The sequence below is a fragment of the Pecten maximus genome, chromosome 19 (genome assembly GCF_902652985.1).
Source record: "Pecten maximus chromosome 19, xPecMax1.1, whole genome shotgun sequence".
In the NCBI taxonomy this organism is placed as follows: domain Eukaryota; kingdom Metazoa; phylum Mollusca; class Bivalvia; order Pectinida; family Pectinidae; genus Pecten; species Pecten maximus.
In genome coordinates this window covers 9,372,260-9,389,995 of record NC_047033.1, presented here as the reverse complement: position 1 = coordinate 9,389,995, position 17,736 = coordinate 9,372,260, and the positions used below count along the sequence as shown (strand labels likewise).

The 17,736-nt window shown below is 39.8% G+C and overlaps 2 protein-coding genes across 3 annotated transcripts; both read left to right on the top strand.

The window, feature by feature from the left end:
* Positions 1-1,166: 1,166 nt before the first annotated feature.
* On the top strand, positions 1,167-16,077 carry LOC117317803 (medium-chain acyl-CoA ligase ACSF2, mitochondrial-like). 2 transcript variants are annotated; one of them, XM_033872738.1, is made up of 2 exons: positions 1,167-1,280; positions 14,323-16,077. In XM_033872738.1, exons 1-2 carry the CDS (start codon positions 1,275-1,277, stop codon positions 16,033-16,035), a joined length of 1,719 nt encoding a protein of 572 aa, XP_033728629.1. In that variant the 5' UTR covers positions 1,167-1,274; the 3' UTR covers positions 16,036-16,077. The 2 variants fall into 2 exon arrangements, with proteins under 2 accessions (XP_033728629.1, XP_033728628.1); XM_033872737.1 differs by lacking the exon at positions 1,167-1,280 and adding an exon at positions 6,940-7,040.
* Positions 1,849-3,425, top strand: LOC117317804. The gene is made up of 2 exons (XM_033872739.1): positions 1,849-2,198; positions 2,687-3,425. The coding sequence occupies exons 1-2, from the start codon at positions 1,961-1,963 to the stop codon at positions 2,854-2,856; spliced, it is 408 nt and encodes a 135-aa protein (XP_033728630.1). The 5' UTR covers positions 1,849-1,960; the 3' UTR covers positions 2,857-3,425.
* Positions 16,078-17,736: the final 1,659 nt, after the last annotated feature.

Genomic DNA, 17,736 nt, shown 5'->3' with positions numbered 1-17,736 from the left:
GATAGTCCGAAAATAGGTAAAAATTAATTATAACTCATTGTACAGTAATGTTGATGTATAGTTTTATGTTAGCATTACTCGAAATTGTTCAGAATCTCATTTTTAAAAATCAGAAATTAGGTAATTACGGATTAAATGTCAAATGGTTCAAAACAAACTTTTACAGATAAACATTTAGAACCAAAAAATCAACAGAAATAATCAGAATAAAAAACATGCGTGGCATGCACAGAAAGAGTTTTTGTCGCGTAAACACAAAAACTCGACGAAGGATAACGCAACAGTAGAATCGCTCCTTAATTTAACGCATCTCAAATGACCGTATAACTAACCACCGTCATCAACATGTGAATATAAGGAACGACAACTTTGGATAAACATTCAATGATTCAAATCTTAAAGATGTGGTTATTTTGCTTAAATATCAATGTTTATATTTTCCTACAATGCTCACTTGGAGGCATTTTTTTTATCAGAAAACACTGAAATTGCATTGACCAGTCCATTCAAATTTTTGGTTTGCTTATTTTTGTCTTTAATTATACTTTTTCGTATATATATTCTGTCATACTCGTGATGCACATACTCATATACACATATTACACTCAACGGGAAACCATTTATACATTCATATAAACATTTATTCTCATAACGATATTACATAATTCGGACTATCGGGCCTTCGGACAATTGGGCCGTTAACTATCGGTCCTTCGGACTATCGGGCCGTCGGACAATTGGGCCGTTCACTATCGGTCCTTCGGACTATCGGGCCTTCGGAAAATTGGGCCGTTGACTATCGGTCCTTTGGACTATTGGGCCTTCGGAATATAAGCGTATCACCACGTGCTCTACCCAATACAACACGTAGCCTGCAACACCAACTAACCTCAATTTCATGCTGTCAAATCGTGGAATGTTGGATTCGAATGTTAGGAATGTTAATGGATATTAAATAGTTGTACTGTACATGACATGTTGCAAAATGTACATGTACGCATTTTGCAATATTGAGTAGTTGTACTGTACGTGTAGAAAATGTACATGTACACAAATCTATTACTCTGTAGTTGTTATTTGGCGGCCGCTATCGGCCATCGTAGATACATGATCTTACGTAACTTTGTTTGGTAGATGTTTACACAAAACTGTAGGTTAAAAAAGTAAGCCAATAGCCAAGATGCAACGTATCGTGTGTGGTTACGTACACAGCCTTCTGATCGAGCTACAGAATAGCTGCAACGAAAACAGTGATTTCCTTGCACATCAGTCTTATGAAGGTAAGTGGAAACAATGGCCATAGTAGACAAAACATTTGCGGTATGCTAAGATCATGTTTAAAATATCGATACTGCAATAACAATGGATATTAAGACCAAAGAATTCGTTAAAGTCTGCATATTTGCACATTACCTGATATGTACAGTATATTTTAATATGTATAGCCCAGATAGCATGACTACGTTGGGCCAACGTTGGCATATGGTTGTACGGTTGGCCAATGGTTGGCGTTGGTCATACAACGTTGGCCCGACGTTGGCCCAACAACAACTTGTTTTACTCGACAGCAAGTGAAGATAAGTTGGGAACACTACGTTGGCCCAACATTGGCCCCCCTGTAGTACATTTCAGTGCTAAATTACCTAGGTTGGTCCAACGTTGGTCCTACGTTGACCCGATGTTGTAAGCCCAAGCAGGTTTACAACAAATTCAAACAAAAGTGATTATCTGTAATCAAACTTGATATATATATTATCAATCATTTTTAAAAATACACTTCATAAGATTTTTTAATAGTGTTTTTTTTTTTTTCAAAATCACTATATAATAAAATCTATTGTTTGCGTGAGAATAACTAATCATAAATTAAAGTCTTTTATACTGTAGTAAAACAGGAACAAGGACATTAATGTTTTGGTAAATATTTTAGTGGCCGGTTTAAGGATACCATTTTCTATGCATGTTTACTGCCCACAAAACTGGGTCAGCGCTTCTCACAGCAAGGGTCGGACCAGTTCCCTTGGTAACCGTGACATCTGATACTAGGGATGGTCAAGCTGCCTGCAGATGTTACATTCTTATCAGGGACCTTGTCCGAGCTGTTCAACTGGTTGTACACGTGCTATTTCGACTTACACAGACGATATTTGGATTAATCACGAAGAAGAAAGAGAGCATTTCTTTGATCAAAAGACAATGTAAGTAGGCTATATGATTTGCTTTTTAATTATATGTTTCAATTCCTGAAGTAATTTTAGTATATTAATTAATTCCACAAGACCACTTGCCGTACGTACACTCCGTACGCACACTTTTGCTTGCTAGATATCGGGGTAATAAAGTTTTCAGAATTTATTTTTCATTTCTTACACACACACACACATATATACTAAGTATATTTATCTACAAAATGTGTGTAGCTGTTCCATGTTCAATGTCAGATCGTTTGTAATTCCCTTGTTTCTTGATAAAGGGGCAGATTGCCTTGAAAATACTTGTCTGTACTGTCGTTATTACTACTTGACAAATTTCATATATATATATAATCTATATATAATAATGTAAATGACTTTAATGCCATAATGCCATAACTGTAGAAATGTCCAGGTTAGCGATTCAGGCCATCTGTGCCGCTTGATTTTTACATTCTGTGTAGATTTGATATATTGTTTATTTATTCCAACAGCTACAGTAAGGAAGAACCGCCTATGTGCGACAGCAACAGATTCGGAAATTGCAGCAATTGCAAAAGATTGGTTCAGATTTTCTTGTGATCGCGATGGTGGCAGGAAAAGGAGAGAGGAACAAAAAAAGGACACAACAGGCAGCTACTGCAACTATCAATGCTGTGCTTAACAGGACTGATCTGGGACAGATAACTAAAATTAACATCTGATAATCATTTATCAGTTTTGACTCTTTATAATGATACATAACATACTGTATTTAAAACTGTTGATTGTAAAAGAGAATAATGTACATTTAATCACTGTATTGTCATCATATACAAATAAATTGTAAAGCACTTGCCAATATGACAACTGATTAATTTTTATGTTGCAAGCATTACACATAAGCATCACTTTATCTACTGTTTGTTACGTTGGGCCAATGTTGGGCCTATGCAGGTGAAACCAATAGTTGGAAATACACACTTGAAACCAACGATGGGCCAACGTTGGCTATCTGACATACAATGTTGGTTCAACGATGGGCCAACATTGGCTATCTGACATACAATGTTGGTCCAACGATGGGCCAACATTGGCTATCTGACATACAATGTTGGTCCAACGATGGGCCAACACGTTGGGCCAACGATGGGCCGATGAGCAAAATTACATTGGGCCAACGTAGTTTGCCAACATTGGCCCTACGTAGTCAACATCTGTGGGCCAACGTTGGCCCAACGTAGTCATGCTATCTGGGAGGGGGGGTGGGATGTTGAGTTAGCTTTCGGCAGAATAACATCCCTCTCTCTCTATTGACCATTAAAATATATTAATGAATATCCTACATATGACATAACAAGAAATATCTTTAAAAAAAGATAAACGGCATAGTTTTAATGCTGGTCGTTATACTGTAAAACAGCTGGTGAAATAAATTAACGAACTAATTAATAAATGCGCAGTTTCGGCACGGATAAGTTTGAATCATTTTTGGTGATAATAAGACTGCATTTGAATCAGGAATGTGATTCTATTAATGTGTCATTTGAATAGATACATCCACTTATTAAGCTTGCATTCAATCTCAATTTTGTTTCGTCTTTAACTGCACGTCTGCATTTTGCATTTACCGCTGCAAATATACCAAAATACATCTTCTCGATAACGTCCGTCGAGAAGTTTATTTACAGATGTAACTTATGATAAAGATATGGCATGTATTTGTAGATTCGACAGAGGGGATGGGGTGGGTGTGTTGGGGTTCATTTCTCATAATGATTTTATGATGTATTCCTAGCCACAGGACACAAGGACACTATAATACATATATATATGGACCATCATTTGGAAAATCGTGCCAAGCCCCCGTGTTCCTAGCACGTAGATTATTACGCTGTATCTGAAGAGAGGACTTAAATTTGCCCTGAAGTTACATTAGGAGATAATATCCAACTATGCGATTATGTCAATGACAAAGGTGGGGAAACTACAGAAGTGGAGTTTTTGCCTTTATTTATCTCCAAAATGGTCGGTATTCTTTTTTGTATTGTGGTAAAGAATCCAATCTAATTCAAATCGAGATGGTCATTCTCACTACGTTACATGTAACGTAGTAAGAATTCAAATCTATATTTTAATTAGATTGTAAATAATCTGTCCCCATGTCAACGTTTTAAACATTTTAAAGAACTGAGTAGTTATATTTGGTTAAGAGATATCTGAGAATAAATAAATACCTTTAATCAACATTAAGTCCACTTCTAGTACGACAACGCTAACGGAACAAATACTTCCAAGTTCGGTTAACAACTAACCCAGCATACATCACCCTCTGTAACTATTGCGATTCATAAGAGTACTGTTATGTGGTCAAGGTCACAAGAGATTATTCTGTTACAAACTACATTATTTCCTCAAGTTTTACATTGAAAGATAAGCGACATAAATGAAATATTCGCATACTTGTTCAAAATATGAAGGTTGATCAAAGTTCTTTAAAAAAAAAAAGGGAGTAGCTTCATAAATGACAACAGATTTTCTCCAAATGACAACAGTGACCTATCGCAAGAAAATAAACATGAATATATTGCATTCTCCCAAAGCAAGAAAATATACACATACATGTACAACACAAGCATGCATTTCGCACACTGGGGAGGCTGTCTATGAATGACCATATCTGTTGTTAGGGCGTTTAAAAGAAAACATTGTAGAGAAAACTGGTGTGGGTTCTCATCAGCATTCACTAAAAGACTAATGAATGCTCCCGTATCCCAAAACCCAAACAATGCGGTGACAAGTACTCACGTTTAGTGGCTGCACGCACACATTGCTGGGTTCAGGATCAAAGAGACCGCTCTCTGACACCCCGAGGGATTATATACTAGCTCATGTGCGGAATGAGTTCCAACCAAGGGAGATAACTCCCCCGATTTTCACTACACTCCTCCCTGTTTTATGAAGGCCCCCCTCCTGCACTCCCTGGGAAGAATTGGTGGGCGTCCTAGCATTCATGGATCCAATGACATTGAGGGCTCCAGATTCAAGGGTTGATGATCTTCCGAGGGACGACGAGGGTGTGGGCCTCCTTAAGCTAGATCTAATCCTATTTCTGTTGTCTACCCCCCATGACTGGAAACGGTGCACTTTGGAACCGTTAATCACATGATTATCTCAGAATAGCCGATATCCTAGTTTCTAAAATTCTATTTTTTGTTTTCCTATTAGCAGTTATGTATATAACTGTTGTTAGACGACGTCAGAGGGTTTTCCTCCTCAGACTTCCTAACATTTAACCCTAACTGAGTATATATCTCAATATCCAAACTTAAGGGAGTTGGGGTTCCGAAGGCCGCAACCTGAGAAAAACCAGGGGTTCCTTGAACAACCATTTAAGTTTATGTGGAGGGATTTTTATTGGGATTAATGCAACTTACTTCACAAAATTGGATTTGCTGAGATGAGGAATAACTATTTGTAATAACTATTCCCCTATATGAGGAAAGGCTTTAGGTTGCTTGTTAAGACCCAGTTTAGATGAGGGTTCCACTACTAAGTGCTAGGTCCCAGTACCCGACGGTTCTATGGGCAACACTTAAGCCATAACTGATCCTATATACTTTATATGTATTTTAACCAATTAAACCAAAACTGATAGTTTCATAGGATAAAAATACTAGGAGTGTAGTCACTCCATTACCTCCACCCCGCCCCCCCCCCCCCCCCCCCCCCTTTTTATTGGAGAGCACTCTTGATAAAAACACTACTTATACTAGAAGTGTACTCCATTCCTCACCCCCTCTCTTAGGAGGTGTGGTCTCTGTGACCAATGGCTACCTGATAACCTGATCGCTTTTTAATTATGTATTAGTTCTCAGGCGAAGTTCTCGCATGCAAGCTATACATATACCAGTTAATGCAGCAAGTCTCCACAGATTCCCCCTTCCACCTAAACACTCGAGGGAGGAGCCTGCGGTGACCTCGAGAACTTACAGTGGAGGTATAGAACCTCACACCTTATCAATCCGTTGGTGTTGTGGCAGCGTGCACACCCCCAGAGGCTCTCCGATCCACAAATTGAGGAGATCTCTCTGGCCAATTGCACGCCCCCTTGAGGGACTTGAAGTTCCCCGCGGTGCACATTACTGGTTACAAAATAAACTTCAAGACTTAAGACCAATAATTTTGAACCTTAGAAGGCATTTCTCTATTTTAGATATTAGGGGATCCACCGTCACCTCTAGCTCCTAGAAAGCGGTGGCAAGGTGGATATCGGGTTTGGTGTTTGCTGAGGCCAATCCATCTTCGCTAGCCAAGGCTTTTGATTACGTTACACTACACGAACCCTTGGCGGATATAGTCGTGTTCAAACCGTCGCGCCCTGGAATCCCAGGGCACCCAATCAAATCGCGTTTTACGTTCAGGCTTGGTTTCGCAGTAAACAAAAATTAGTACAGAGCTACAAAGTCGACTATGTCATGGCATTTTACCTATATACAGAGACGAACTATCTTTAGGGAAACATTCGCAGTGTTTGATCAATCTATTTAAGTCATTGATCACATATCTCATCAAAATGACACAAGCCTCCATGTGTGTTTGTAAACATCTCAGATGAAGTAAATCGGTAACGCTCGTTTTGATTGGTCGAAAATTCCATACGTAAAGAGTGGTAATTTTGAATCTCCGCTAGAGGGCCAGAACTGACGACTATATCCGCCAAGGGTTCGTGTAGTGTAACGTAATCAGAAGCCTTGGCTAGCGAGGATGAGGCCAATCCTTCGACCTCCCATAGAAGGTCGTCAAACCCCTCTTACTGGACATCCATGCTGAAACAGAATGATGATCAAGATATGTTGCCTGACGGGTGTAAGGGAGCTAAACACTAATCGATTTAACCCTTGTATCTGATGTTTTCTTACCCCCTTGTCCTGTATCAGCCCATTCCCAATGGACCTTAATGTCCAACTTATGGGGAGTTTTTGTCTCCCTGTATAGAAGAGTGTCATAGGGCCCCCATTCTTCCCCTAGACTGCATGAGTAGGTACCCCCGGGGTCAACCTTCCATGGTTTGACAGACATACTCAGCAGACCCTGGTTCTGTTGGCGCGAAACCCCACGACACTGCGGACAGCGGTCCCTTCAGCGCGTTCTCGCGTATAACGCGTATGGGTACTACCGTCACATTCTTAAGAAGCTCTGATCCACCTCCTGGGTTCGGATCATTCTGGGTCTTCCAAGACACGTCTCTGTTGGAATGGGCTTCTCCTGGGGGCTCAGTGTGTGGTTCCCTGACAGGAAGGGGCATACGGGGCTCCACTGTCTCTAGTCTCGTGACGTCCTTCCCCATTGCAATTTTGAAGTCGTTGACCACCTTCATAATGGCATGATCCACCCCAGAAGATACTAATGTGTTGCCAAATACTGGCCCCACTGCACTGGAGTTGTGCTGGACCATGGCCGGCTGCCGGGTGGTCTCGTTCCAGCTGACATCACAAAATCCTATGTAGCTTGAGGGAATAGTTGTCCGAGCAGTGGGCACCATGAGTGGTTCCTGTTGGTTCTCCCTGGAAGGTGCGAGAGGGGTTACTTGATCTCCCATTAGTAGCCTCCCAGAGTTCATGTCCAGGATACAGCTGTTCTTGGCTAGGAAATCCACGCCGAGCAACATGTCATATGTCATAGGACCGACTAGGAAAAACCTTCTGACGGTCTGGGGACATGGAGTTGTTCACCTGGACGCGGCTGTTGTCCGTGCTGCCCTGGCTCTTACCATTACCCCATCCTGGTGGCGTGGAGTTACGTCCTTGGTCTCACGTCTTCCGTTGAGCAGTAGGGAAACAATCTCGTTTCCTAGAGGGAAATTGTCGACCTTCATTACCTGACGACTGTCTCCTATCGGTGTTACGATTCCCTTCGTGATAAGGAGGGTACCAACGTGGGTCCCCCGCAGGCGGGTAATAAGGAAACACCTCACCTCCACCCTGTTTGTGGTACGGAGGTGGGGGCTGTGGCTGATATTACGGTGTTCCGGTTGTTCCACCATGCATGAGCGATCGTTTGAGATCGTTAACCTCATCACGTAGCATTTCAATAACCTCCTGCTGTGATTCCCCGTCTCCAGCTTTGGTGCCCTCAACGAACTCCACTTGTCTGCAAGGAAAATGGGACGAGCGCGAACCAAACAAAGCGCGCTGATTCGCTACCGAGGCTTTTATCTATTTAAGGGCCTTATGAACCGTTTTAGGGTTCTTCTCCATAGCCTTTTGGGCTGCCACCTTTTCTAGGCATCCTTTTAAGAAGGACTCTGTCGCGATTTGGTCCAGGGTAGTTTTGTCCGCATAAGCATACCCGTCATTGGTAAGCGTTTGAATGCGCTGCGCGTATTCGACCAAGCTCTCTAATTCCTCTTGTTTGGCATAGTGGAGCTCGCGCCTAGCTACTACCGGTACATCCTTATCACTAAACCTTTTCTTCATCTTCTTTTTAGACGATGAAAGGGAGAGCGCGCCGGGAAGTTTGTCTGCATATTCTAACGCGTCCCCGCTTAAACAATCAAAGAACCTGATAATGGTCTTACGTTCTGACCATGCATTGTCCGCTTCGACGCGGTCAAATTTTAGGATGAAGGGTTCCCATCTATCCTTACCAGTAAATGTTGGCATCTTGTGGCGCTGCGGGCTTTTACTGCGGTGTCGGTGGTGGCGGTGTCCATCTCTCCGATGTCGGTTGGAGTTGTCACTGGAGGACTCCACATTAGCCTCCTCCTGACTCCAGAAATCAAAGTCAGATGGTTCACTATCCGATGAGTTGGCACGACGGTTTCCTACTCGGACACGACGCGGATTGAGGGCATGCCGATTGTCAACGGGCCCTCGATCAGTTGAGCCGCGCCGAGAACCGTGGTGGTCACGATTATGCCTTTCATATGAGTGACCCCCCCCCCCCCCCCCCCCCCCTTCCGGGTCTCTATGGTATATTGACTGTCTGTCTACTGATCCCCCATGGGTATACCTAGTTGGAGTCTCTCCTATGTGGGTTTCTGTTCCCCTATTGGGAGGGGTTTACTATCCCCATAGTTATCCCGTCTAATAGGATTTGGTATTGCGAGGCCATCTATGTACCCTAATAAGGGAGATTTCCACCTTAGGCCTACATACAGGGGCTGTGGCTAATTCATGTATCTGTCGGTGTGACATGGGCGTAGACCCCCCATAATCATTTGGTGGTAGATTGGTAGTAATGTTACCACCATTACCACCCAGGTCCCTGGAACACAGAGGGTCTAAGTCAGCGAACGCTTGGACTCCAGCGGATACTGTGTGCCTGCCTGGTACTTGGGGACCTAGTTGATATGCATAACCTACAGGTATGTCATTGCCTATGGTTTGAATACCGTGACTTGGTAAATTATCCCCTAAATGGGATTTGTAAATGCCCATCGTATCCCTAGATACTGTTGGCTGGTCCACAGAACTATTCATGTTGTTCTGGGTTTCTGTAAAACCCCAAGACGTTTTAAATTCCTGTTGTTGGGGTTGCATCTGTATTCCCCGTTTATGGTATGAAGGGGAGCTTGGGAGCGTTGAGGCCCTGAAGGGACATGCTCTCGCATGACTGAAAGTCAGGCACTGTAGGTCCCGAGGGTTGGGACTCTGGTGGTAACTGCTCAATAATGTATTGCATCCCACTAGGAGTAGTCAGCTGAACAGTCCCCGATTGTAAAACCTTACCAGGAATTGACCTGGTATCAACGGATTCCTCCTTTAAGAGATCCGCTGTCTCCCTGTCTACAATGAATTTGTCTAGCTTACCCCATAATTCTGTAAACTTAAGGTGCATATCCCTAATTGCCTCGTCCTGTTTATCCCACAGGCGCTTGCATAGAAAATATTACTTTCAATTTTTTTTTGATTATATGACAGTGGTATGTGTAATCTGTTAAGCTGAAGGTTGGCAACAACGCCACGAGCGAAACGACACCCCATCTCACTTCAATCGACTACAAAACACATTTATTCAAACTAACACGGCGCACACTATATGCGACCGTCATCAGAAAACATTCATCTTTAACCTACCGTGCCACTCAATACGAATTGTTACATCCAAAACACAATAATCCGTGAAAACATCGCCGAATTCCTCGCTCAGAACGCCATTTTTCAAACAGCTCCCTCAGCCTGTCCAGATTCTTCATTTACATCGCGAATTCTAACATATTTGCTATGCAAAAAAAAAAAATTTTGATTGGTTTAAAACCATGTATTATTTTCCAATAATACACGCTCGTGAGTCAAGGCTGTTACAATGTTATGTTTCTAATATTCACCCAATTGGTAATACGGTTACTTTCCTGAGTGGGCTAATGGGTTGGCCTCTCATTGTTTTTTTATCACGACGCGTATGATAGATGTTCTTGATCGTAGTTCTGTAGTGCCTGTATAAAGAAATGTATATTTTATCAAGAAATAATGCAAAACTCCAGAAATAAATTACAAGGTTTTCCCGGGGTTTCTTTGGCGTTTTTCTATTAGAAAGAGGTAGATCTCTGAACTTGCAGGATATACAACTCGGACGAGGATATTTTGCAATTTTAATTGCAAAATATCCTCGTCCGAGTTGTATATCCTGCAACAATACACGAATCATCGTTAATTATTTCTTAAACAAACGCGTTAAATCGCGAAACTTTCGCGTTATATCGCGAAACTTTCGCGTTATATCGCGAAACTTTCGCGTTATATCACGAAACAATATATAGAGATATAAGAAGTATCGGCTACTTTTGAAATAAGACATGACAGTTTAGTGAGAGTTTATTTTGAGCTTGGCCTATCCCAAGCTGAAATTTTGATTTTTTTTAGCAATAGTAGATAGAGTTGTTCTAAGCGATTCAACACTTAATATTTCAATTTCTACTCAAGTTGGACTGGGTGAAACTACCAAACTTAATCTGTTTCATTTGCTCATGAATTTGACCAGATTAACACTGATCAGTGCGTATGAATATCTAGACAAATCCTTCCGTGGAACGATTTCACTTTTTCTACATTGTTGTTATAAACATGGAATAATTGTTAAAATTATCAAATTTATAATGAATTCTTGTATTTTATGAAAGTCCAGATATGCTAAATACTTCTATTTTGACAAAATAATTCTGTTTTTTAATCCTAAAATAACGCGATATTATGCAATTATCGACCTGTTTTCAAGTGAATATGATGATTTCTAAACTCGAGAAAATGATATTTCCCGAGGCCGAAGGTCATCGTATTCACCCGAAAACAGGTCGATAACGGCTTTGTTAAATGACAAAACTGCAACATTTTTTATTAAAAACATCACGATTTTAGTTCTTTTTAATTATATATACAACATTAACCCACATGCCTGACTAAAAAATGTATGCTTACATGTCCATGTAGGTATGTGATCCCGGACAGAGTTAAGTAGACTGAATTCATAAATGTTGTAGCAAGTTTGAATTCATTGCTGACTTTGACTTATTAATTGTCATTTTGAACTTTTCTCCAGTCGATCACTATTATTTATTCAATCCTATGACAGGTAATGAGAATCATTCTGTAATAAAAAATGGTACAGTCCCTGTTATTATATTTGGGTACGAACTCGAGCTGTTGGATGGTTATATCTATGTAGCGCGGATTCGGGGTTTATATAATATTTGAGCAAAGTAAAAATTTTAGAATCAGGAAAGGGGGGAAATCACAGTCATATAATTATACGCGTTAGTTTCCGATATAACGCAAAAGTTTTGCGATTTAACGCATTAGTTTCGCGTAATACGCGTAACGCGAAAAAAATATAATTTTCTTCTACGAAAATGGTCCCAACCAATCTGAAACGCAAATTCGTTGGAGTTTTTCTCATAATTGACCAACATATGTGTATTGCAAGGACAGTTTATATAGTGATGATTCGTGTGCCTCTGCGTAGAAACTCGCAAATGGTGTGATGGAGTATTCCGTAAAGTCTAAGCATAACTTTGCTCTTAGTACTCCAGTCAGTGTGGGACAACTAATATGTACCTTTAGAATATGAATTGTTTAAGGCGTTTAGCTTTAATGTGCTTTATATGTTATATGTTGTCATATATTATGCCTAGAAACTTAATTCTGTTCAACTACAGGAATGGGAGTCCATTGAGGGAAATATTTGGTTCGTCGTGTGTTTTGCGTATATGGCAAAAACATGCACACCGTCTTATACTTAGAAATCGTTTTCGTCAGCCAAAAGGAGTCTATTCATGAAGGGTTGTAATTGTATTTCATATTTTGTTTGTTCCCATCTATTACAGATAAGGAAGTCATCAACTAATAGAGAATCGCGAACTAATGGGAGTAACGTTTTTTCAAAATATTTCCATCCATAAATTGTAACAGATAATACTTCCCTGTGGTACACCAATTTCCTGTTTATGGATGTTCAGATAGGAACTTTGACGTAAAATTTGGCATTTTGCCTGAACACCTACAATACGTTATGCAGATCATAATGCCGTGTTCCCAAGCCGTGTCGTAAGCCATTTTCAAATAAAAAAAATACTGCATGACGTGCTCCATTTTAATAAAGAAATATCACACAAAGATTATTAAGGTCTAATCAAATGATCGTTGGTACCTCTTTTATATCTAAAGTAGCTTTGAAGTGATATTACGATGTTATTCGAGTCTAAATACTATATAAGCCTTTATCATGCGCCCGAGAGATTAGATATGCAGTAAGTGAGAGCTACTGGACAGAAGGCGTACCAGTTACCATAACAAAATCGTTAATTTCCAGTTAAAAAAGTAAAACATTTGTTCATTATTGTTTAACGTCCTATCAACAGCCAATGTCACCTAGGACGGCTTCCAATGCAAGTGACATGAATACGTGTGGTAAATGCGAATGTGTATTTTGGAGGCTGCGATGTGTGTTAAAGTTCCGCTCTGGTGAAAAGTCAAAATTTTCTGAAGACTTAGCTTTTTAAATATTATACCTTATTTTAAAGGGGAGAAAACAGAGATATATATAAAAAAAAAAGAAGAAAATCATATGTCGGTGTTCTTGTTCTTTAAGCTTTTGTTGATCAAAGGGTAGAATTTGACATGATATGTGCTTTTACGTGAATTCTGCTGTTTTGACCATACACACAACAAATCCAAGCAATACCTTAAAAGTGTATTTTCAGATTTGTATGAATATTCTTGGAATTGACCAAACAAGCATATTTTTTTAAAATTGATCTAGCCAATTATCTTTAATCGGAATACCAATTTATGTAACCCCTACCCCTAACTTTTGAAGTATAAAACACCCAATTTTCACCAATTTTGTTAGATATTACGCTTAATATAAAAGGTTCTGCTGAAATTTTTTTAACACATTTTACAGATCAAATGAAAAAATGTTTTACTTTCTAAAACTGAAACAAAATTGCCGGGGTCAGCGTGCTTTCTTTTTTCGTCCTCTTCTTATACTGTTATTTTTCAGGTTTTTTTCGGGAAAATATTTCTAAAGCTCCAGTTACACTTAAATGTGAAAATAAAATGCAAAACCTGTGTAATTTTTTCCACTTTGTTGGTTACTATTTGCATTGTTTTGAACATTGCAATTTTTTACAGCAAAAATGATTTAGAAACATTCAAAATTGCCAATGCAATGATGTTTTAGTGAAAACAGTCAAAATAGTCCAAAAATATGAAATTTGAGCCTTGTACCAAATGCAAGAAACAGCAATTTTCAAAATGACCGCCATTAATGTTATACATTACATAACCTTTTTATAATAGATCGAAGAGACGCCAACGTGACTGAATCCTCAGAAAAGCAGATCCTTATGTCTCCTTGTGGTTGTCCGGAACTTTTGCTGATTTACAGTGCTACCTCACTGAAGCATACTGCCGCAGATACCCAGCAGGACACCCAACACGGTCACATTATACTGACAACAGGCGAACCAGTCGTTCCCCTTTTAATATGCGGAGCGTTAAGCAAGAGTAGCAACTACCGTTTTAAAGACTCTCGGCCTGGGGAAGGAATCCAAGGCCTTCCTCACAGGGGGCAAATTTTCACTCAATCAGTGGCAATGACTTTGATATATTAAAAACAAGTAGTAAATAAGTTTCTTTTTTCCTTACAGAGCATCAAAATTGATAATATGGACCTCAGTTACCTGCATACCCCGGCTGTTGAAACCTTCAACTACACAACAGTGGTCAGGGTGGCTAGCGAAAATGCTCGTTTACGTCCTAACCAAGAGATATTTGTCCTTCGGGAACTGGATGGATCACGTTTCAGTCTGACCAATGCCAGTTTGTATCAACAGGCTGCCCATCTGGGGAGGTACTTAGTGTCACAAGGCATTAAGAAAGGCGACATAGTGGCCATCATGGGTCCCAACACCCTCGAGATGGTTGTAGGAATGTTAGGAATCCTTACAGCTGGGGCTGTTGTCTTGAATTGCACCATTAATATGAAAACAGCCTTAGATGTGAGGAATCTGTTTCAGCTCACCGACGCAAAGTGTATTTTAGTGGATCCTGGAAATAATAACTCTCTTCTTGATCCTGTGAAGGCAATGCTTGATAATTGCAATGTGCAAAAGGATGACAGGAAAGAAGATGGTCTGATTAAGGTGATCTTTCTCCGCAAAACTGACGTCGAGGGTTTCACGATGACGGACACCCTCCATACAATACTATCACAGGATATGAAAAAGGTTGACCTTCCAATTACTTATCCAGACGATCCCGCTATAATATCCACAACTTCCGGAAGCACAGGGTTTCCAAAAACGGTTCTCCATTCCAATTTCAATGTTTCGAGTTACCCCTTCTCTTGGACCCCTACTTCGGTGGATTATGAAATCATAATGTACAACGACCGTCCGTTCAGTTGGGGTGGAGGATCTCCCATCCTAAATATTCTCAGGAGCATGACAAGGGTTTTTATGGATGTAGCGATAACCATGGGCGGAAATAATGCAGATTTTCTTTGGCAAGTGGTGAAGGAAGAACGATGTACGGATGCACTTTTCTTCACATACATAATGCAGGACCTCCTCGGGTTACCACCGGCTGTCACAGAAGATGGGTTCAGACTCCAACATGTAGCTACTGGGGGACAAATAATTGATAACTTCTATACACAAATCACAAACCGATTCTGTCACTCACTCATAGTTGTGTACGGAACGACAGAATGCATCCCTGTCGCCTGGAACGGACCCGTGACGCAAGGCGAGAATCTACCAGCTGGAGACGTGGGACGACCATATTATGGTGTAGAAATACGGGTAGTCGACGCTCAAGAAACGACTGTGCCCTTGGAAACCGTGGGTAAGGTTCAGGTCCGCTCACCGTACTTGATGAAATGTTACTTTGGCAACGAAAAGTTGACAAAGGATGTATTCACTGACGACAGGTGGTTTAGAACAGGCGATGTCGGTAAAATTTCAAAGATGGGTAACCTCATTATCCATGGAAGGGAATCTGACGCCATATCTAGAGGAACGCGCAAAGTTTACCCAGCTATGTTGGAGCAACTGGTCAAACAGATGGAGTCGGTTAAGGATGTTTGCATCGTACCTGTCCCAGACAAGAGACTTTACGAGGAGATATGTGTATGCTTTACATTCTCTGGGAAAGTCACAAGAGATGATGTACAACAGTTTTGTCAGCAGACCCTTTTCAAAGAAAGCACCATTGACAGCCTTGGGGAAATGCCAACTTATTTCTTGCTGTTTGAAGAATTCCCCAAATTAGCCAACGGAAAAACAAACAAAAGAGCTGTTGCAATGGAAGCTACACTGAGGCTAGGTTTAACTGAAGTGCGTGAACAGGTCATGGCTTGATTGTTTCAAAACTGATGAACTTGAGTAAAGATCAGTACAGTATATCGTTTTTTCAGATCTTTAACTATAGTTTAGCTTTTAGCCTTAAATCATTTTAACAAGAATTGATGTAAGGAGTGTAACCCATTTTCACTTGTATCAAACATAACATATTGCAACACAATTTGGTATAGGCTGCTTTTACCGATACTCTCTGAATACCTATTATTAACTTTTTGTCCGGCACAATTTGGCAATCTAATCTAGTTGGCGTTATATATGGATTGAATAGATTTTTTTTAATTTTCATTGCGGCTATGAATACCAGTAGCTAGCTACATATCCTGTGGCGCGCGGTAGCGCGCCTCCGAGGATATGTAGCTAGCTACTGGTATTCATAGCCGCAATGAAAATTAAAAAAATCTATTCAATTCATATAATTACATAACCTTGATTTAAAAAATTTATATCGAGAAAACGAGAAATTTTATTAAAAAGAAAAAATTGTCATGTATACGACGAAACGCCAAATTATTAGAACAGCCGGGAGATCCCGCCTATGCACCACGCCATTGTTTTAATGTCGTTCCGCATTTTCCGGGAATTTTTGTTTAATTTTGTATAAAACAAAAAGAAAGAAGTATTAAAGTAAAAATAATATTAAATACAATCATTCAATTCAAATCATATTTATTTTATGTGAACAAATTGCAACAAAAACACAATATTTTCATAATTGAAAGGCGGATTATTTTTTTGATGGCGTATTAATATGACCCGATTAATCAGGTGATTTGCACGAGAGACAATGTTTTCATACGGTTTTCATAGTGTATTCATGGTCATATGTTTGTTGTTTTCACTTGGTATGTTCATATCAGCAAACCACATTAGGAATGTAAATATAGGGTTATAAACCCGTATGTATTTATACGGCGTACAAACGAAGCACTGAAGCTAGTGTAATGAGAACTGAGGTATTTATCAGCCCTTATATTTGATTGACTCGTTCTGAAATATAATTTAATCTAGCAAACGTATTTACACAGATCTGTATGACTTATCCGGATTCATGCAGGCTATTTCACTAGGAAATCCCGTGTATAGTCGTAACGCTGGTTAGAGCCTCGATGGAGTGAAGAAGACTTTATTTTGCAAAATGGTGATATATTGACTTATTTTGATAAAATTCCTGTAGATAAATACATTTTGCTTAATGCCGTATGTAAAGCGTAGACTACCCAAGCGAAATTCAATTAGCACATTATATATACCTTTGTCTATCCTCGAAGTTTTACAAAATATTGATATTTTGATCAGCAGGAAATACTGATGATATGTGGTAATTAGTATTGGTCCGTCACAGCCAGTTTCGATATACTCGACCGTAATAATGATATTTGCTGTATTTGAAACTAATATAAATATGGAAATATATCTGTAACAAAAATTGATACACTTTGTCTTGGGGTTTGACTTTTGATACATTTGATAACGTATATCATTCATAGATTCTAGTTATAAAAGTGAACATTTAGTTGTCAAAACTGGACCAGAGGATAGAATACAGGTCACAACAAAATACACCTTCTCCATAAACATCAAAATAGACAAACATGGACCATTGGCATACAACGTAACTGTTTAAGTTAAAAAATGCTTTATAATTGCGACATTACAACAGGGAAAAGGGAAAGAAACGACGCACTGAATAGTGAACAC

Coding starts and splice junctions, on each gene's coding strand:
- LOC117317804 (XM_033872739.1), top strand. CDS start 1,961: ATGTTTACTGCCCACAAAACTGGGTCAGCGCTTCTCACAGCAAGGGTC. Junction 2,199..2,686: donor TTCTTTGATCAAAAGACAAT/GTAAGTAGGCTA, acceptor TTATTCCAACAG/CTACAGTAAGGAAGAACCGC.
- LOC117317803 (XM_033872737.1), top strand. CDS start 7,011: ATGATGATCAAGATATGTTGCCTGACGGGT. Junction 7,041..14,322: donor AGATATGTTGCCTGACGGGT/GTAAGGGAGCTA, acceptor TTTTCCTTACAG/AGCATCAAAATTGATAATAT.